General features: G+C 43.3%; 1 protein-coding gene across 1 annotated transcript in view; it reads right to left on the bottom strand.

The window, feature by feature from the left end:
• The window catches only part of MYO5B (myosin VB), a 152,398-nt gene that overhangs the window by 31,907 nt on the left and 104,560 nt on the right, over positions 1-15,931 (bottom strand). The window contains exons 21-26 of the mRNA XM_080371670.1: positions 15,278-15,517; positions 9,885-10,124; positions 5,092-5,176; positions 3,525-3,673; positions 2,610-2,729; positions 494-556 (exon numbers count right to left, since the gene is read on the bottom strand). Coding sequence (XP_080227796.1) covers positions 494-556; positions 2,610-2,729; positions 3,525-3,673; positions 5,092-5,176; positions 9,885-10,124; positions 15,278-15,517 — 897 coding nt within the window. The remainder of the gene's footprint in view (positions 1-493; positions 557-2,609; positions 2,730-3,524; positions 3,674-5,091; positions 5,177-9,884; positions 10,125-15,277; positions 15,518-15,931) is intronic.

The following is a 15,931-nucleotide window of genomic DNA, read 5'->3' as shown; positions in this document are numbered from 1 at the left end:
TCTGCAGGGAGATGGAGGCTGTTACTGCAACTCATGCAGATTTATTTGGTTTTGACCTGAGTGGCACTTTTACTTTTGGGAACGTAAGGAAAGCGGACAAGAGGCAGAGTTGGAGCCTGGAATAAGAAACACGTTAAGGGCTTCAGCCATGAGAATTCACACCTACTGCAGAGCAAACTGCTGAGGCCTGCAAGTGTCACATGTCAAAGGAAACCCAAGAAAAGTCCCAGTGGAAAAAGCACACTTCACCATAAGGGGGCTTGTTACCACCATGAATGACTCAAACTGGCAGCCCACTAGCGAACAGATGTTAATCAGAGAGAAACACCTGTGAGCCCACCTCAGGCCCACAAGCCGATGGAGAGCTACAGCTTTCCAGCTGCCATCTCTAGTAGAGACAATTACAGGAGACTTGGGGTTATTACCACATTCAGACAAATTCTTTGGGCTCTTGGAGTCATGCAGCATGTTACAGGGCCAAGTACGAACTCACCTTCAGACTGTTGTATGCAAAACCCTCATAGTCTGAAGAAACTTCAGTACTCACATCGCTTTCCTGCATGGATTAAAGAGATAAATTTATATTTAAAAGCAACCAGAGGAACAGGCACATGGCACAGGATAGCTAGGCATGCCTCCATCTACAACCAGCCCCACTGTAGCGCTGCCAGCCAGCTCAACCAAAATAATGTTATTAATTGCCATTAGACAGAGTCCCAGCAACACATAGTGGGGCGGGGTCACTTCAGGAGAAAATGGTTTAATCTCTCATTAATATCTTGACAACTGTGGCTTGCTGCAGCTTTCAAACAATGACAGTCATCAGGGTAACAATCCTCAACACAGCAGTTGGAGACCAGATTTTTCACCTGCTTCTGCAACAAGGAGGAGAGGCTGGGGAGTATTTCTACTTCATGTGCTTCCTGCAAATTGCTAGAGACAATTAGTGAGAATATCTAGTGAAGCAAGTAAATAGTTACTGTTGATGATTTTGTTGAACCTCTTATTGTGTTCATCAAAAGATGTATAGATCTCACACTGGAAAGTAATGAAACAATTCCCAGACAAAGCAACAGAAGCCCCAGAAATTTCAAATATAAATCCAAGAGTGATGGCTTTTGCTCAGCATTTCATATAAAAGCGTCTTTACTGCTTCATGACATCACGCACACAGCGCTGCTGTTTCATGGCATGCATCATCTCCCACACTCTGGCCTCTGAACAAGCCACAAAGCCTCGGTTACAGAAGGCAGACTAAAATGTATACAGGAGATCTGCTACTAAAAGCTCCCCATGCCAAACACCAGCTCACTGGCAGCTAGAGAGCTGTACTTCCAGACTAGCTGCAGACCTGGGCTGTTAGTAGTCTTGAATTTTTCAAGTATTTTTTTTTTCACTTGCTTCCAAGCAAATTACTCAAACTGTAGTACATATCAAATAATAATCATAAATAATAAAGAATATATCAAAGCAATATCCCTGTCCTGCAATAGAAAAGAAGAAGCCATTCTTCTAACAGCTATCTTGCTATTTTTGATTTATTATACTGTTTTTTAAGCTACATTCCTATATGATTGTTACTGGGTGAAAAAAAAACCACCACACAGATTGTAACACCACCAAACTGAGGATGCAAGCATGACATGCCTGTGAAGTATTTAACTGTTCACGCCACATATTGATGGGTGGAGGGGAAGCCAGGACTGCAAAGAAATGCTTGAATAACCTGAACCAACCAAAATAAAGGACTGCTAGAGGTGTGGGGTACTGGGGCCTTTGCCTACACAGCTCCCAAGCACTGACGTGCCTCTAGGTTTGATCCAGCCATAAAGGCGGTATCTGTGTGTCCATAAGGCTGCAGCATCATGTCCATCTGCAATCCTCCAAACAGAATCACAGAATCCTAAAATCATTCAACTGGAAAAGACCTTTGAGATCACCAAGTCCAACCGCTAACCCGCACTGCCAAGGCCACCGCTAACCATGGCCCCCAGCGCCACATCTCCAGGTGTTATAAATCCCCCCAGGGCGGGTGCCGCCAGCCCCCCGGGCAGCCTGTGCCAGCCTTGGCCACCCTTTCCGTGAGGGGATTTTCCCTCATTCCCAGCCGAACCCTCCCCCGGCACAACGTGAGGCCGTTCCCTCTCGTCCTGTCGCCTGTTCCCTGGGAGAAGAGCCCGACCCCCCTGGCTCCAGCCCCTCTCAGGGGGTTGCAGGGAGCCAGAAGGTCTCCCCTCAGCCCCCCCTCTCCAGGCTGACCCCCCAGCTCCCCCAGCCGCTCCCCACAGCACTTGTGCCCCAGCCCCTTCCCCAGCCCCCTGCCCGGCTCTGGACACGCTCCAGCCCCTCAGGCTCTGTCTGGGAGCTTCATTATTTTCAGTGCCCTGTTTAAGCCTGATACCACGAACAAGTGAGCATTTGCCATAGCACCACAACTCTGCAATCCCTCTCATGCAATTAACAATGTATTTCTGTAGCACGAAATCAATTTCATCCATCACACCCTACCGTCCCACCTGCATTCCTCCCATGTGCTCCAAGGCCCACTTCAATCATCCCTGCAGAGCAGGGCTCTCCACCTCCCCCTGCGCATGCCCCATGGACTGTACCTGCACTTGCTGTGTTCTATCCTCGGTGTCCGCTGTCTCAGAGGTTGATACGGATGGATAATTGGAATCTGACTCCAAGCTGCTCTGGTTGGATGAGTTTCTTCTGTGCCCTGGTTCTTCCTGCCAAGGAGCGGTGCAGATATGTAGAGCATTCAGGGTTTAAGGAAGGATCCTTCACAAAGCATTAGTTTCTTAGAGCAAATATTTGTCTATATAGTAAGGTTACCTTTATGAAAGGCCTGACTGTCACTTTGTAGTGAATTCCAGTTTCTAGTTCTTATGCCCTAGTGTAACATTCACATTAACACAAGGGAATACTTTAAAACATGACATGATACAGAATCTCAGTTTAAAAATTCTCCATTAATTAAATGTTTCTTCATGACACCAGATGCCTGTTAAGTGCAAACATGCAAATCTGAGCTCAGAATTACGCTCACAGTTCACAGAACCCTCTGGGCCTCTCTCTAAACGCTCAACCTTCCACCTAATCTGGTAGCCCTTTAACAATTATCTAATTTTCAACAGTTCTACCACTGTAGCAAAGCTGAACCTAAAAACTTCAGCTTCTGAAATCCTGAAGTCACGTTGATGGGGTTTTTTGTTGGTTTTTTTGTTTTTGTTTTTTTTAACCAAACACACTAGAACATTGCTGAAACAAAAAGCAAAACAAGAAGCATGAACCAGCTTTTGCTGAGATTCACAGAGATCTCTAAGTAGTTAACAGAGAAGTGTGAAAGATCAGGCTTCTTTTTAAAAGCACACATATGGTTTGGCTTCAGCACAGAAGTTCAGTCTTAGAAATATCAAGCACAAATTGCACAATAACATCACTTCTGTTAAGTGTTCTGGTGTTCCAGCCATCATCACCAGGTCTAGGACACAACAGAATAGGGGTAATTCCAGTTTTATTACCTGTATAATAATAATTTCATCCCACAAGCGGTCATATCTCTGCTCCAGCGCTGAATACTCTTTTACCAGGTTCTGATAACGAGATCTCTCTTCTTCCAGCTCTTTCCTCATCTGGATATTTTCCTCAACTGTATTTCGTGCATATTCATCTTTAAAATATGAAAAAGAAAAAAAAATTGTGATCAACATCGCCAAAATTAACTTTTGTAAATATGTGCAATAACAACAAGTAATTAATAAAATGCTCTCTGCCAGGAACCTTTAGAATACATGTAAGAATTCTCTAATATTTAGAGACTATTATAATCTAGATCTGTCTCCTTGCCACTTGGAACAGCTTGAGCTGTTCTGTCTGGAAAGCACACTGCTCTGCCTTTTGAGTTAATGAAAGATCTCCAGCACCTATAGACCATCAGAGCTATTATGCTTAACTCAGCTGTGCCAACTCCAGCTCCCATGGGCCTGCCATAAACCCACTTCAGAAAAGACCAGCACAGTATGGAACTACATTCATGTGTAAGAAGTGGTACTTGCTGCAGCTAAAGACTTCTCTGCCTGCTTCCCACCACCAGATCTGGCATAGGAGCCCATCAACAGCAGCATCTTTTTCTCATGTCATCATCAACCACTTGCCATGGTAAGACAGTGGGGGTTCGAAATATTTCACAACCAAATAAATTATTTTTTTTTGTTACAGACTTCCTTTTGGAAGCAAATCTGGTCCCTCCTCTTTCTAAGGAACCATGAGAATATAGTCCATGCATCCTTTTAAATGGGTGAGCACCAAACAAACCCTTCCACTTGCTTCCCCCAAGCTTCAATGCTCTGAATGCATCCTGTAAGAGACAAAGAAACATTTGCAGCGATTTTCTTTTTAACATGTTATTTTCATTCCTTTACATTGGGCTGAGAGCAAGAGGTACTTCACGAGTACCATGGAGGACTGATAGATACACAATACAGAATGATGCATGATGTTCTTCGTAAATCCTGTAACCAAATCAAAGCCAAAATGGATGATAAAAAATACAAAAGCTCAATACACGCATGAGAGTTTCTTTTGTGGCTTGGGATTTTCCCAGACTGCTTTTCTCTACAGACGCCTCACCATCTAAGTGTCTGCTTTAAAAAACACTCCCAGACTCCTGTCACGTTACAGAAATCTTTTGTCACAGCTCAGTGTTGTTAACTGTACAGTTCCTTGGATCCTTTATTCATCAGTCTTGGGACACTGTCATTCTCTACCCTCCACTCCCAGCAGCCCCCTCTGCCTCCCACATTGCCTGCAGCAAGTGCTGCAACACAGCTAAACTAAAAAGCCCTTTTAGGTACTTTATTCCATATTTCACCAATTAAACCAGCCGCTGTCTGAACATCCACCAGCAGGACAGCACGAACAGAGCTACCTGCACAACAAAACAGGGACAAAAACCACCAGAAAAGGGTTGCAGGAAGATTAGCACTTTTCAAGGTAGGAAAAGCACACAGGAAAAACAACCTTCAAGGGAGAACAGTTAAGCTCCTCGCTCAGTGGAGGCATAATGATGCTATAAGCATTTTTTCTTACCTTCAGATTGACACAGGATACTGCTGTCAAGCTCCTCTTTTTCCTGCTTCAGGAGAGCATTTTCTTCTTCCAAGTCGGATATGAGCTACAAAACAAGGCAAAGAATTACTGCTTGCTGCAGGTCAGAGCCTCTGCAGAGGGATTACATTTCACCTGGCTGGAGCCAGGGAGCTTTGTTCGGGCTTTCTTTGCCATTTAAAAGATCTATCCCCTTGTGCTTTGCCAGTTCTTCTTTGTACATCAGGAGCTGAAGAGCAGGAGAACTGTGCTGAAACAACAGAGCCTAACTCTTCCCTGGGTGCATTTCTCCCTTAAATTCATGTTTTCAACAGAATCTCGTAAAACACTGAGCAGCTGGATATGGTGACCACAATCTGCAGGAATGAAACTCTTACAAGTGATCAGGTCATCAAATCAGAGGTTTATTTCCGCACTCAACAGGCTTCATCATTATCTTAATCACAGCACTGACTGCTGTTGGGAGGGGAAAAAAACCAATCTGCTAATCGTTTCGAGCAACGTAGCACTTAGCAGTTAAGATGGACACTACAAATGCCAGCAACAACACTAAATAGTTCAGGCTTTTCCAGGTTCATGTGTATTGTACCCAATTAATGTAATATGATTTGTCACTGTAATGCTTCACACTACTGCAGAACCTCTAGCACGGTGATGCATGGCATGTACTGGGGCCTTTGGTAATAAAACAGGAGTGTAAGTAATAATTAACACCAACAGTTGCCTAGCAAAAATTAGTGAGAACAGAAACTAAACCCTGCAAAATACTATTATTCTCTTTTAACTACCTCTTTATTAAAGATGAAGGGAAGCAAGGCCACTTGCTACAGCTATAAGGCTGGACTGATGCTGACAGCAACCAATCCTGGAATTTTGTTCATCCTCAGGAATTTTGATGTATTCCACAGTGTTACCTCAGAACACAAAAACATCACATTATCAAGTGAAATATGGTGCTACAGTGAAGCAGGATGATTCTGCTGCTGTCAGACAGGAGAACAAACTGACACATCACCCCAGCACAATGTCATCCCTACAGCTGCTGCATCACATCCTCTAGGCATGGCTTAGAAAACAGCTACACACAACAGAAGAATCGCAAGATGCCAAAGATAAACACCACTGTACACACCATAATAAAAGTTTTCAGTGCTCAAGAGTAATAATTTTGCTGTCACCACTATAAAAAATTTAGAGGGAGCCCAGCTGGCATGCATTCCTAGCACAGACTTCAGGTCTTCCACACCAACATGTTCAAATCAAGGAATTTTATCAAATACCAGATACATACAAACGGTGAAGATAAAAGCAGAACAAGTATTTTACTGTAAGTCAAGACCGAAGCAGCCATATCCCACACACAGAAACTGAAAGACCCCACTACCCCTTGCTCTCTGATCTGCTCATTTGCTTCAGCTGTCTCCACAAGACTATAATCTCCTGTATCTCATATATGTAATAGGAAAGTTGGAGGCTGGAGATAACAATTAGAGTGAAGAAAACACAATTTAAGGTATGCAGAGCTACTGGTATTTTTAAATGCTCTGAACTGAACTACGATTTTAATATTCTGTACCAAAACCAATCACATTCCCTCATTCGTACATCACTGAAATAAATACTGCAGTAGATATGCAGCCATTAGATTAGCACTAGTGTCTTCGAGTTCGGAAGAATTCTTAAAATATAGGTGAAAAAGCTACAAGAGTGGTAGAAGGGAAGGAAAACCTGCACTGCAATGGGACAGCGAGGAATTCAAATCTTTCCCCTGATGGAATGAGTTAAGGTAATGGGATTATTTTACCAGTTCTCTTTAATGGGTGCTGATAATGAACCCTTCAGCCCAAAGGACAAAGCTATGATGGTTGTAAAACAAAACTAGACAAAAATTTGGAGTATTTTCAACTGTGTTGGGGGGTATTTCAGAACTGAAAGACTCAGTAGAATCTGCAATTATTCCCAGGTTTAAAAATTTCTAATCCACATTGGGTATAGATGTTTTTAAGATGTGATTGTAAGTGCTTGAGCTTGTTTATCGCATTTCTGTTTCCAGTGAAACAGAAACAAGCTGCAATTCAAATTTTGTGTTTAACAGAAACCTAATGAAAATTAAAACAGTCCCTTAAACACAGGTAGAGGCAAGCCGAGCAGGTTCCACAACAGTCAAGCAGCACAAACTCCATCTCTGGTACCTACACTGGTACCTTCTGTACCCCTTGCTCACCTTGCCATAGAAACAGATCTTTGAAGATGCTTCAAATGCAACAGCACCTGGCTTGAAGGATTTCTATGGAAAGTGTTGAGTGAGCACTCATGACGGCTTTAGCCCTTTGAAATGTTACACTGGAATTACCTGTTTACGAGATCTGGCTGCAGTTGTCCCCCTAAGCTTGTGAGGAAAGATGATGGCATTTAAGATTTTCCAAATAAAACTCCTGGCCAGGCTTTGAATCACCTTAGCTCACCAAGTGAAAAGATTAGGTGCTACTAAAAGCCCTAAGAAGAGCTGCTTGTACTCACCCAGATCTGACGTTTTAAAATAAGAAGAGTTATTCTAAAATTAAGGAGTCAGAGAGAAAAGCTTTAAGGAAGAGATTAAAGGACTTTTTTTCCAGTAACAAAATCATAACTAATACAAATTTGCAGAAGCTGCAGCCCCAGCTGAAGCTGATAAAATTTAAGGCTGTCATTTGTCTCACTCAGAAGTGTCTGATGACTTTGAGTATCATCTCTAGAGCGAACGCATCCCACCACAGCCACTGCCATCTTGATATTGAAAGCAAAAAGGGCTTCTCACTTGAATACAGTTTTGTGACACTTCCCGTGATTTTGGTGGTTATTAGAACTCCTCAAAAATCTCTACCAGAATTTTTCTCAGAAAGTGTTTTGGCTAAACAGGAAGGAAGGAAGGGAACAGGTCTTCTCCATCTTCCCACTGACAAGGAACTGAAGGGAGCTACTGAAAGTTGCTGTCAGCAACGGGAGCCCCCACTGCTCAGTAGAAATGTTTTATAATTAAACCATTTATTGTCATGGTAAAGTGCACAGTATTTGCTCTGCTGTAGGCACTTCTACAACAAGGGAAAGCTCTTGCTTTATTTTCATGCTTTTTGAAAGCATTTCTTTGGTCATTAAATCAACCTTTCTTTTAGAGAGTGCTCAAAGGGGATTTGCAATCAAGAACAAAGCAAAGCGGTTTTTCCCCAGCTGCATCACCTTCAAAATAAAGCATCTTTTCAGGCTCTAAAAGCTTGTGCTGCAGCCAGCTGATAAACTGAGCCCTGTGCCAAAAAGGATCTTCTAATTTGGTGCTGGAGAAAAGAAACTCACTGATTTCATACATCTCTGTGTGGGTACGATACAGGTGCAAAGAGCAGAGTAACTGCTATTCTGACAACTCTTGGTCCAGCCAGAAGACAACATGGGTACAGGCTGAACGCCCTTTTGAGAAGCACATACAAAAATGCATTTCAGCTGCACTAAATTATTCAGATTAAGTTATCGTGACCACACAGTTCCCACAGGTTTGCACCCAAACCCACCATCTGGTGGCTTATCCCAAGAGGAGCTTGGCCAGGGCAGGTGCTGCTGAGTGAAGTGCCATAGAAGAGCCCCATCTGGGCATTCTTCCATCATAATAAAAACATGGCTAATCCAAGACCTTTTCTTCCCTAATCTCCAGAAGTGACTCATCTTCAGGTTGTCACACAAAAAGCGTATTCTAGAGTAACAGCTGCAAACCAGCTTTTTCTCTGCAACGTATCAAGTAGAAAAGCCCTAAATTCTTTCCAACAGCAGATTAAAGAAACCATTTCAATTGCTGATGCACAAGAAAGATCACAGATTTAACCTGAGCAGTCACATGCACTTGCAGCAGAAAACTAAACCCATACCTTAGTGCTTTAGGTTATGAGAATGGACATGAAGGTTATTCAGAATGAACCTGATCAGAAAAGAAGTTCAGGGTAAAAGGTCCATTTTTACTACTTGCAAAAAAACTCTACACTCTGAAGCCTGCTTCTTCCACTAGAGCACTTTCTCATACAACAGTGGCAATGTTGGACCACCTCCACCTCAAGAGGTCCAGAAAGCATAGAAGTTTGCACAAAGGAGGAAAAAAAAAAGTAAAAGTGTTTAGTCTGCATCACATCTCCAAACCCTACAAAGGCTCACAACAACCAGCCTAACTCGTGTTCGAGCAGTGCCTCTGCTTGGGTGGGACAAGCTGGTCCCCACACAGGTCATACTCTGCATACATCTACAACACCAACCACTACAACCAGCTGCAACAGCCACGGACTGCACTGCAGAGACCAAGCCCTCACGTCCCATACCAGGCCGGGCTGAGGAATGACATCTTCCTAATATTTACAGCATCGGCAACAGCCTTCTCCAGTGTTTTGTACTATATACTGTGAGGAATCACTATGTACACAACGCTCTTGCATATCCACATTTATTAACCACCCTTATTTCCAGATGGGACTGGAATTGTGGAGTTTCTTCATGGCTGGCAGTACAAAAGGCATCAAGATGGGGCATCCTCCTGACATGAGGCAGTCGCTGCTCCTGCAGGGATATCCACCTGCCCTTGCTGCCCTGTGACCTAGCTACAAAGGCAAAATTTAGGGGCATTCATTAACAAAAAGGAAAAAAAAAATCTGAATTAAAGAGTATAATTCTTTCCCCTTCAGACCTATTTTTTTTACGTACTTTCACCAGTACGACCACCTGCAGGAGACCTACACAACATGAGATGTGACAAACAGACATACCCTTCTCAATAGGTCTTGCTCCTTAATGTAGCTGTCTTCCATAACCTTCCTCTCACTGTTGGCTTTCTCAAGCTTCAGCTGTAGGTGCCCCACCTCTTCTTGCAAGCTCACAAGCTGGCTGCTGTCACCCCACTGGCTCTGCTGATATTGTGCCAGTTCCTTCTTCAGCTTTTCCACCTCAGAGGAGTAGGATGACATAAGCGTAGAGAGCTGTTCATTCAGAAGTTTGTATTCCTTGTTCTGCAGCCAACATCCCCAAAAGAAGAAAGACAGACCATAAGCAAGATCAATGCATGCACCTGATGCACTACAAAAGTAACCGTTAAAAATCCTTGAACATGGTGGGTAATAAACTTCCAATAACAAACATTTCCAGGAAAATGCTAAAAGCTAAAGACAATTCCAAACTGTGACAAAAGCTCAATAATATTTTGGTAACAATTATACAAGCATTTGTTAAATTGATGTTAATTTAAATTTTAAATAAACCTTGAAGCAAATGCAAACAATGCTTGGTAGCGGCTGGCAACCAAACCAAAAATCCTACTTATATTACAGCTTCCACACAATGTTGCTTAATGCAATTGGTTTGCAATTTTTTTTGTCTGTAACATCAGGTTTGCAGCTTATCCTTTTATTCCTGTCTCCTAGGCCTGCAGGAACCTGGGGTGACAATGAGTTGTAGCATAATTGCAGCCTCGAGCACAAAAAGCTCCCTAAATCCCAGCTTTAAGCCATGTGCCAGCTCAATCACCTCTTTATTTGCTCAGATTTTCCCTTTTAAAGCACTTAGCAAGGATCTGCTCCCAAGGTTTGAGACCTTAAAATTCAGCAGCCTCATTTGATTTTTCTGTGGTTCAAATCAAAGTCAATGGGGACTACACAGTGACTAATAAAACAGCATCATTATTAACCAGCCCCAGAAACGACATTCACAACAGACCAAGAGCTTCAGTAAAGAGCCTACGACATAGCTTTGATAACTTCAGGGAGACAATCATGAGAGCAAATGAACTGTTTTGCAATTTAACATGTAGTCTGGTTTTTAGAGTTCCCTTTCTGAAAGCTTTTAATACAGCTTTAAAGACCGGGGCTCATATCACTTACTGTACAACAGATTCAAAAGGCTTTCCTTTCTTGAACGGGGCTTTGGTAGATACTTTACTTATGTATCACAGATACCAGTTTGGGCCTTTCTTGGTCTTGCTGGAAAACATTTGACAAGAGTTCATTGTTCAGACCAGGTAAGTGTCACAGTAGTCTGTTAACTTTTTTTTTTTTTAAACAAGTGACTTTTTACAAGGGCATGTAGCAATAAGACAAGGGGGAATGGTTTTCAACTGAAAAAAGGAAGATTTATCTTGGATATTGGGAAGGAATTGCTCCCTGTGAGGGTGGGAGGCGCCGGCAGAGGCTGCCCCGGGCAGCTGTGGGTGCCCCGTCCCCGGCAGTGCCCACGGCCAGGCTGGGGCTGGGACCCACCTGGGCTGGGGGAGGTGCAGGGGGTGGGACTGGGTGGGCTTTAAGGTCCCTTCCAACCCAAACCATTCGGTGAGTCTATGAACTCAGCCTTTCACTGTTTCTCAGAGCTTTAGTAACCAGCATTGTTACACCAGCTCATGTGAAAATGCTCCTTCCGTCCTGAAGTTTTTAGCTGATGTGGAGGCCAAGATAAGCTGAAGTGAAGAAGCCAGAAGTCAAGAGTCTTAAGACACAAATGTATCATTTTAAAAAGTCAATGGACTAGGGAAGTCCTCATTTATAGCTTTTGACTGGTCAGGATGAGCAGAAAAGGTGCAAAGTCACACATCCTGAGATCCAGCTTCTTCCTCCAAGATGTTCACCGGAGTCAAGTAAGCAAGAAAAAGTTTCAATGAAAAAAAAAAAAAAAAAAGCTATGATCTATCTCTGTGATAGGGTCAAAGGCTCCCAATAGCTCCTGTACAACAAAGTTAGTTTTCAAAGAATTTTATAGCCTAGAAAAAAAAGAAAAAAAAACCATGAAAGTAGATAACTTTATCTTCTAGGTCTACACAGCTTCTTCCAGACCAGACAGGCCCCTGTACAAATGCATGGTGAGTGGGCAAATACCAAAATCCCCACCCATACTCCGGATTAGTCTCTTAGATTCCTAATGTGGCTCACAGGACTGTTTCTTCTACTATCACTCTGACCATCCTTGTGGCCCCTCTATAGGTGACCTCCCGAAGCACACCACTCTCCCTGCAGTCTCAGCACTCTGAAGCAAGATAAAGACATCTCAAATGGAAAAACAAGTAAATAAGGGATGTTAACATCTTTTCCTTTGTTCCTTGTAAAGAATTATTAGTGAACATAAAAATTCAGCATTCATACAGTATTAAGGACTTAGTATTTCTGCATGACTGAAGACATTTCCAAAGAGAACCATTCAGAGAGAAAAGCTTTATAGAGAATGGCAATAATCATTCTGGTTCATGAAACTCTGCTGCTTCCCCCAGTCTCTGCTCGTTTTCCGACACACAACGTTTCATGGCTTTGTGTCCCAAGGTTTATGTATATAATTTTAAGCATCAGCCAACTGAGATTTCAACCCAGATACAAGACAAATGCACAGGAGTATTTTTTCTTGTTATAGGCTGCTAGAGACAGGAGAGAGCATTTAGTGTCTCATACCAAAATGGCTGGTCTCCATTGCAGCTGGAGGTTGCTCCACAGACCCCACTAAACCTGAACTTGCTTTATCTTAAATCATTATCCAGCCTAGCACAGCTATGACAGTCCCGGTTCCAACCCACGCTCTGCGAAGCAATCTAGAGTTTATTTTGCAGAGACAACAACTTCATCACTGCTGGTACCCAAACTAGCTTTAGTCACAATAAACACTCCCAGAGATACTGCCGCTTGCAGAGACAGTGTAGGGAGCTCACTGTGAGTCTAATTATTGGCTGCGTGAACACAACACTAAATTAGGTAACAGCCTTAAAAGCATCTCACACAGCTACAACACACACATTCACAGAAACTCACTTAACTGAAAAGAGAAAAAAAGAAAAAAGTGGCCCAACATGGATAGATAAAAGTGGTCCAGTATGGATATTTCGCAGCAAAACAGATTTAAACCTTTCTCGTATGTGCAAAAATTACATCACCTGATTTAGAAACTGCATTAAATAGGCCCAGTTACAGATACTAGAGTGCATGAAGCTGACATACAATAATAGGTTTTAATCTTTTTAAAGAAAGATTTTCTCTTCCCCAGGGGCACAGGGAGTATCGCATCTCTCTACTCATGCATGAGTTAAAGCAGCTGCAATGGAAGCATTTCTTTCATGGCTAGTCAGAAAACAATACAACTGCTGCTCTCCAGGTTACCTGCAGATTTTTTTTTCTTACAAATTTCACTGGCATTTTGAAAGGTTGTGTTTATGGATTAGTGAGGACTGAAATCAAGATATTTCTGGGAAATGACGGTGCAACAAATTCACTGCTGCCAGAAAAAAACTCAGTGTACTGAAAGGAAATTCCACTAGAACAGCACTTCTTATTAGCACTTCCAAAGCATCCCAGGGAAACCTGTCAGTCTTGAAACAAGGGTTGAAATTATCTCACTGGACAGACTACAGCGAGTAATACAGAGCAGTAATTCTTTCCTGCAGAAGTTACACACAAAGCAGCAAACTCCTTTAAAATGGTCTGTGCAGAGATCCAGGGAGATCAAGACAAGCTCCAGCCCATTATTTCTGCCTACTTAAAAGCTCTCCATGCCTCCTTCCCTAAAGTAGAGCTTTCTTCTGCTTTCGTAAGTCCCAACAGGAAAGCCAACATTAACCAAAGATTGTTTTTTCTTTATTGTTCCACCCCTGCACTTTTCCTAGCAGTAAATCAGTAAATGGCAAGGAACTGGGGGGGGGGTGGGCGATCAAAAAAATTAATACTGCTGCTCCACTGCCAATTCCAGCAGACAGCAGACCTAACACTGACGCTCACGCTCATTGCATGAGTTCAGCTCAAATACCTGGACCTGAAATGACTCATCCTAATTAATCCAACCGAATACCCTCCAGACGAAGGGTCATATCAAACAGGTTTCTAATATATAAAGAAAACCTTACGCTCAACATTTTCCATTCCTAAGCTATGGCTTGTCTGCAAAATCTAAGGATGCAATCAGGCATTTTAAATTGAAACACTGCGGTTTCAAAGTCAGACTCTACTGCGGTGCACACTTTGCAGCCAATTAATACAGCAATGAAAGCAGCCAGCAGTAATGCAAATCCCTGGGTGTCTTGACTCTGCAGTATCTGAGCCAACACAGAGTCATTTCTCATCATCTTCATGGCAGGAACTCTTGTGTCATACATACACATAGGGATGGGAGAGATTTAAGGCAGCAAGGAAACCAAGTGTGATATATAAGCATCCCTGTCAACATCCCATATAGACTGGTAAACTACGATTGCTAATAACTGGTATTACAAATAACTAGGTCTCCTGACTTACAGAGAACGTTTCTCTTGCCTGTAAAAAGGCTGTTTAAGGATACAGGTGGATATGAATTTCCCCACTGATATTGGTGGATACAATGGGGCCCTATTCAGCTTTTCTTATACTCATCCCTGAAATCTTTGTACAGCACTGGGAAGCAACGTAGAGGGTATTTATCAGAGTAACTTGTACACGTTAGTAGGTGGGAAAACCCTCCTACATGTGTAATCAAACTATTATTCTGCAGCTCATTAATGACAAGCAGCAATTGATGAAGACCTCTCTGTGGTCAAGTAGTCACAGTAAGACCATCAAGTCACTCGCACAGGCATCTGTCGCTTCCATGGTACCATCTCACCCCTGATCAAGGCTTACTTCTGCACAGTTGTTATGTCTAGTAACACAAATATGCTCAAACTACTTTGCAAAGCGAGTATTCCCCCAATTTACTGCTGACCTTCTAAGTAACATGACTCCTAAGACATACAGTTCAGTAAAAGAAAAAAACTGTGGCAGACACTGCATCCTCAGTGCTTGCAAAGCAGAAAGCACAATGGAACAATCCAGCCCAAAGCTTGTTTGACATTGGGATCTCACATGGAGCTGGCCTGGGTTTTGAAGTTTTTTCAAAACTGCCATTTTACCTTCCTCTTCCGAGTTCTTCTGGGCAGTTCTCACAACAATTACAATGCAGTGCTTGCAGCTTACTGAGCAAGCTCTTCAGACAAGGTGGAGACCCAAGATCCAAGTGCATCTGCACTTCCACGGCAGTGTCCCTTACAAATGGCTGGCCAGCAGTAGCAGAAGGCTACCATGACATCCTTCCTAGACATCACAGGAAGATAAAATCCTTCCTGGGAAGGACAACAGAAGAGAGGCAAAGCTGAAGCAGGAGCATGCTTGTCCCAGCACAGCTCAGGACGTACCTGCTCTTCGATCTTCCTTTGAAGCTGGACCACCTTGTTCTCCATGCCAATGTTGAGCTTCTTCAGGTGCTGGGCTGATCGGGCCTCAATCTTCAGCGCCTTTAGCTCCCGCCTGGCCTTCATGCGCCGGTAGTAGCACTGCAGAACAATGGTAGCATCCCTGACCCGGCGGAAGCGAGTGCGGGCCAGCCAGCCACGGGTGTACTTCTGGAGGATGGTGGCTTTGTGCTCCGCGAGGATCTACAAAACACAGGTAGAAACGGGAAAATCAAAGGAAAAAGTCACCTGTAAAGGTAGCAGCAGCCCTAGCTTGGTTGCGACGTGGCACTCAGCACTTCCCAATCTGCCTTTGAAAGGGCTTCTCCTCCAAGAAGGAACGTCCTGGTAGGTACAGGGGGCGACGGCAGGAGATAGAGGCTGTTCTTTCACATCCTCTTTCATAGATGGGAAGAACTGCTTCAAACCCCACTCCTGGGGGGTTTCTCTAGGCACTGTGCTCAACTGATGCAGGCAAGACACATCCAGTCCTCCCTTAGGAGCCATGCTGCTCTTTTTAGAGTCAGGCCAGAGAAATGGGGGGTATGATCCTGGCTGGCAAGCAGAAGACTCAATGGGGATGGGGGACATCTAGGCTCAAGTGGGACCAGTACTCAG

This window comes from Falco punctatus (genome assembly GCF_963210335.1).
Source record: "Falco punctatus genome assembly, chromosome: Z".
Lineage (NCBI taxonomy): Eukaryota > Metazoa > Chordata > Aves > Falconiformes > Falconidae > Falco > Falco punctatus.
This window is presented reverse-complemented; position numbering and strand designations above follow the sequence as displayed.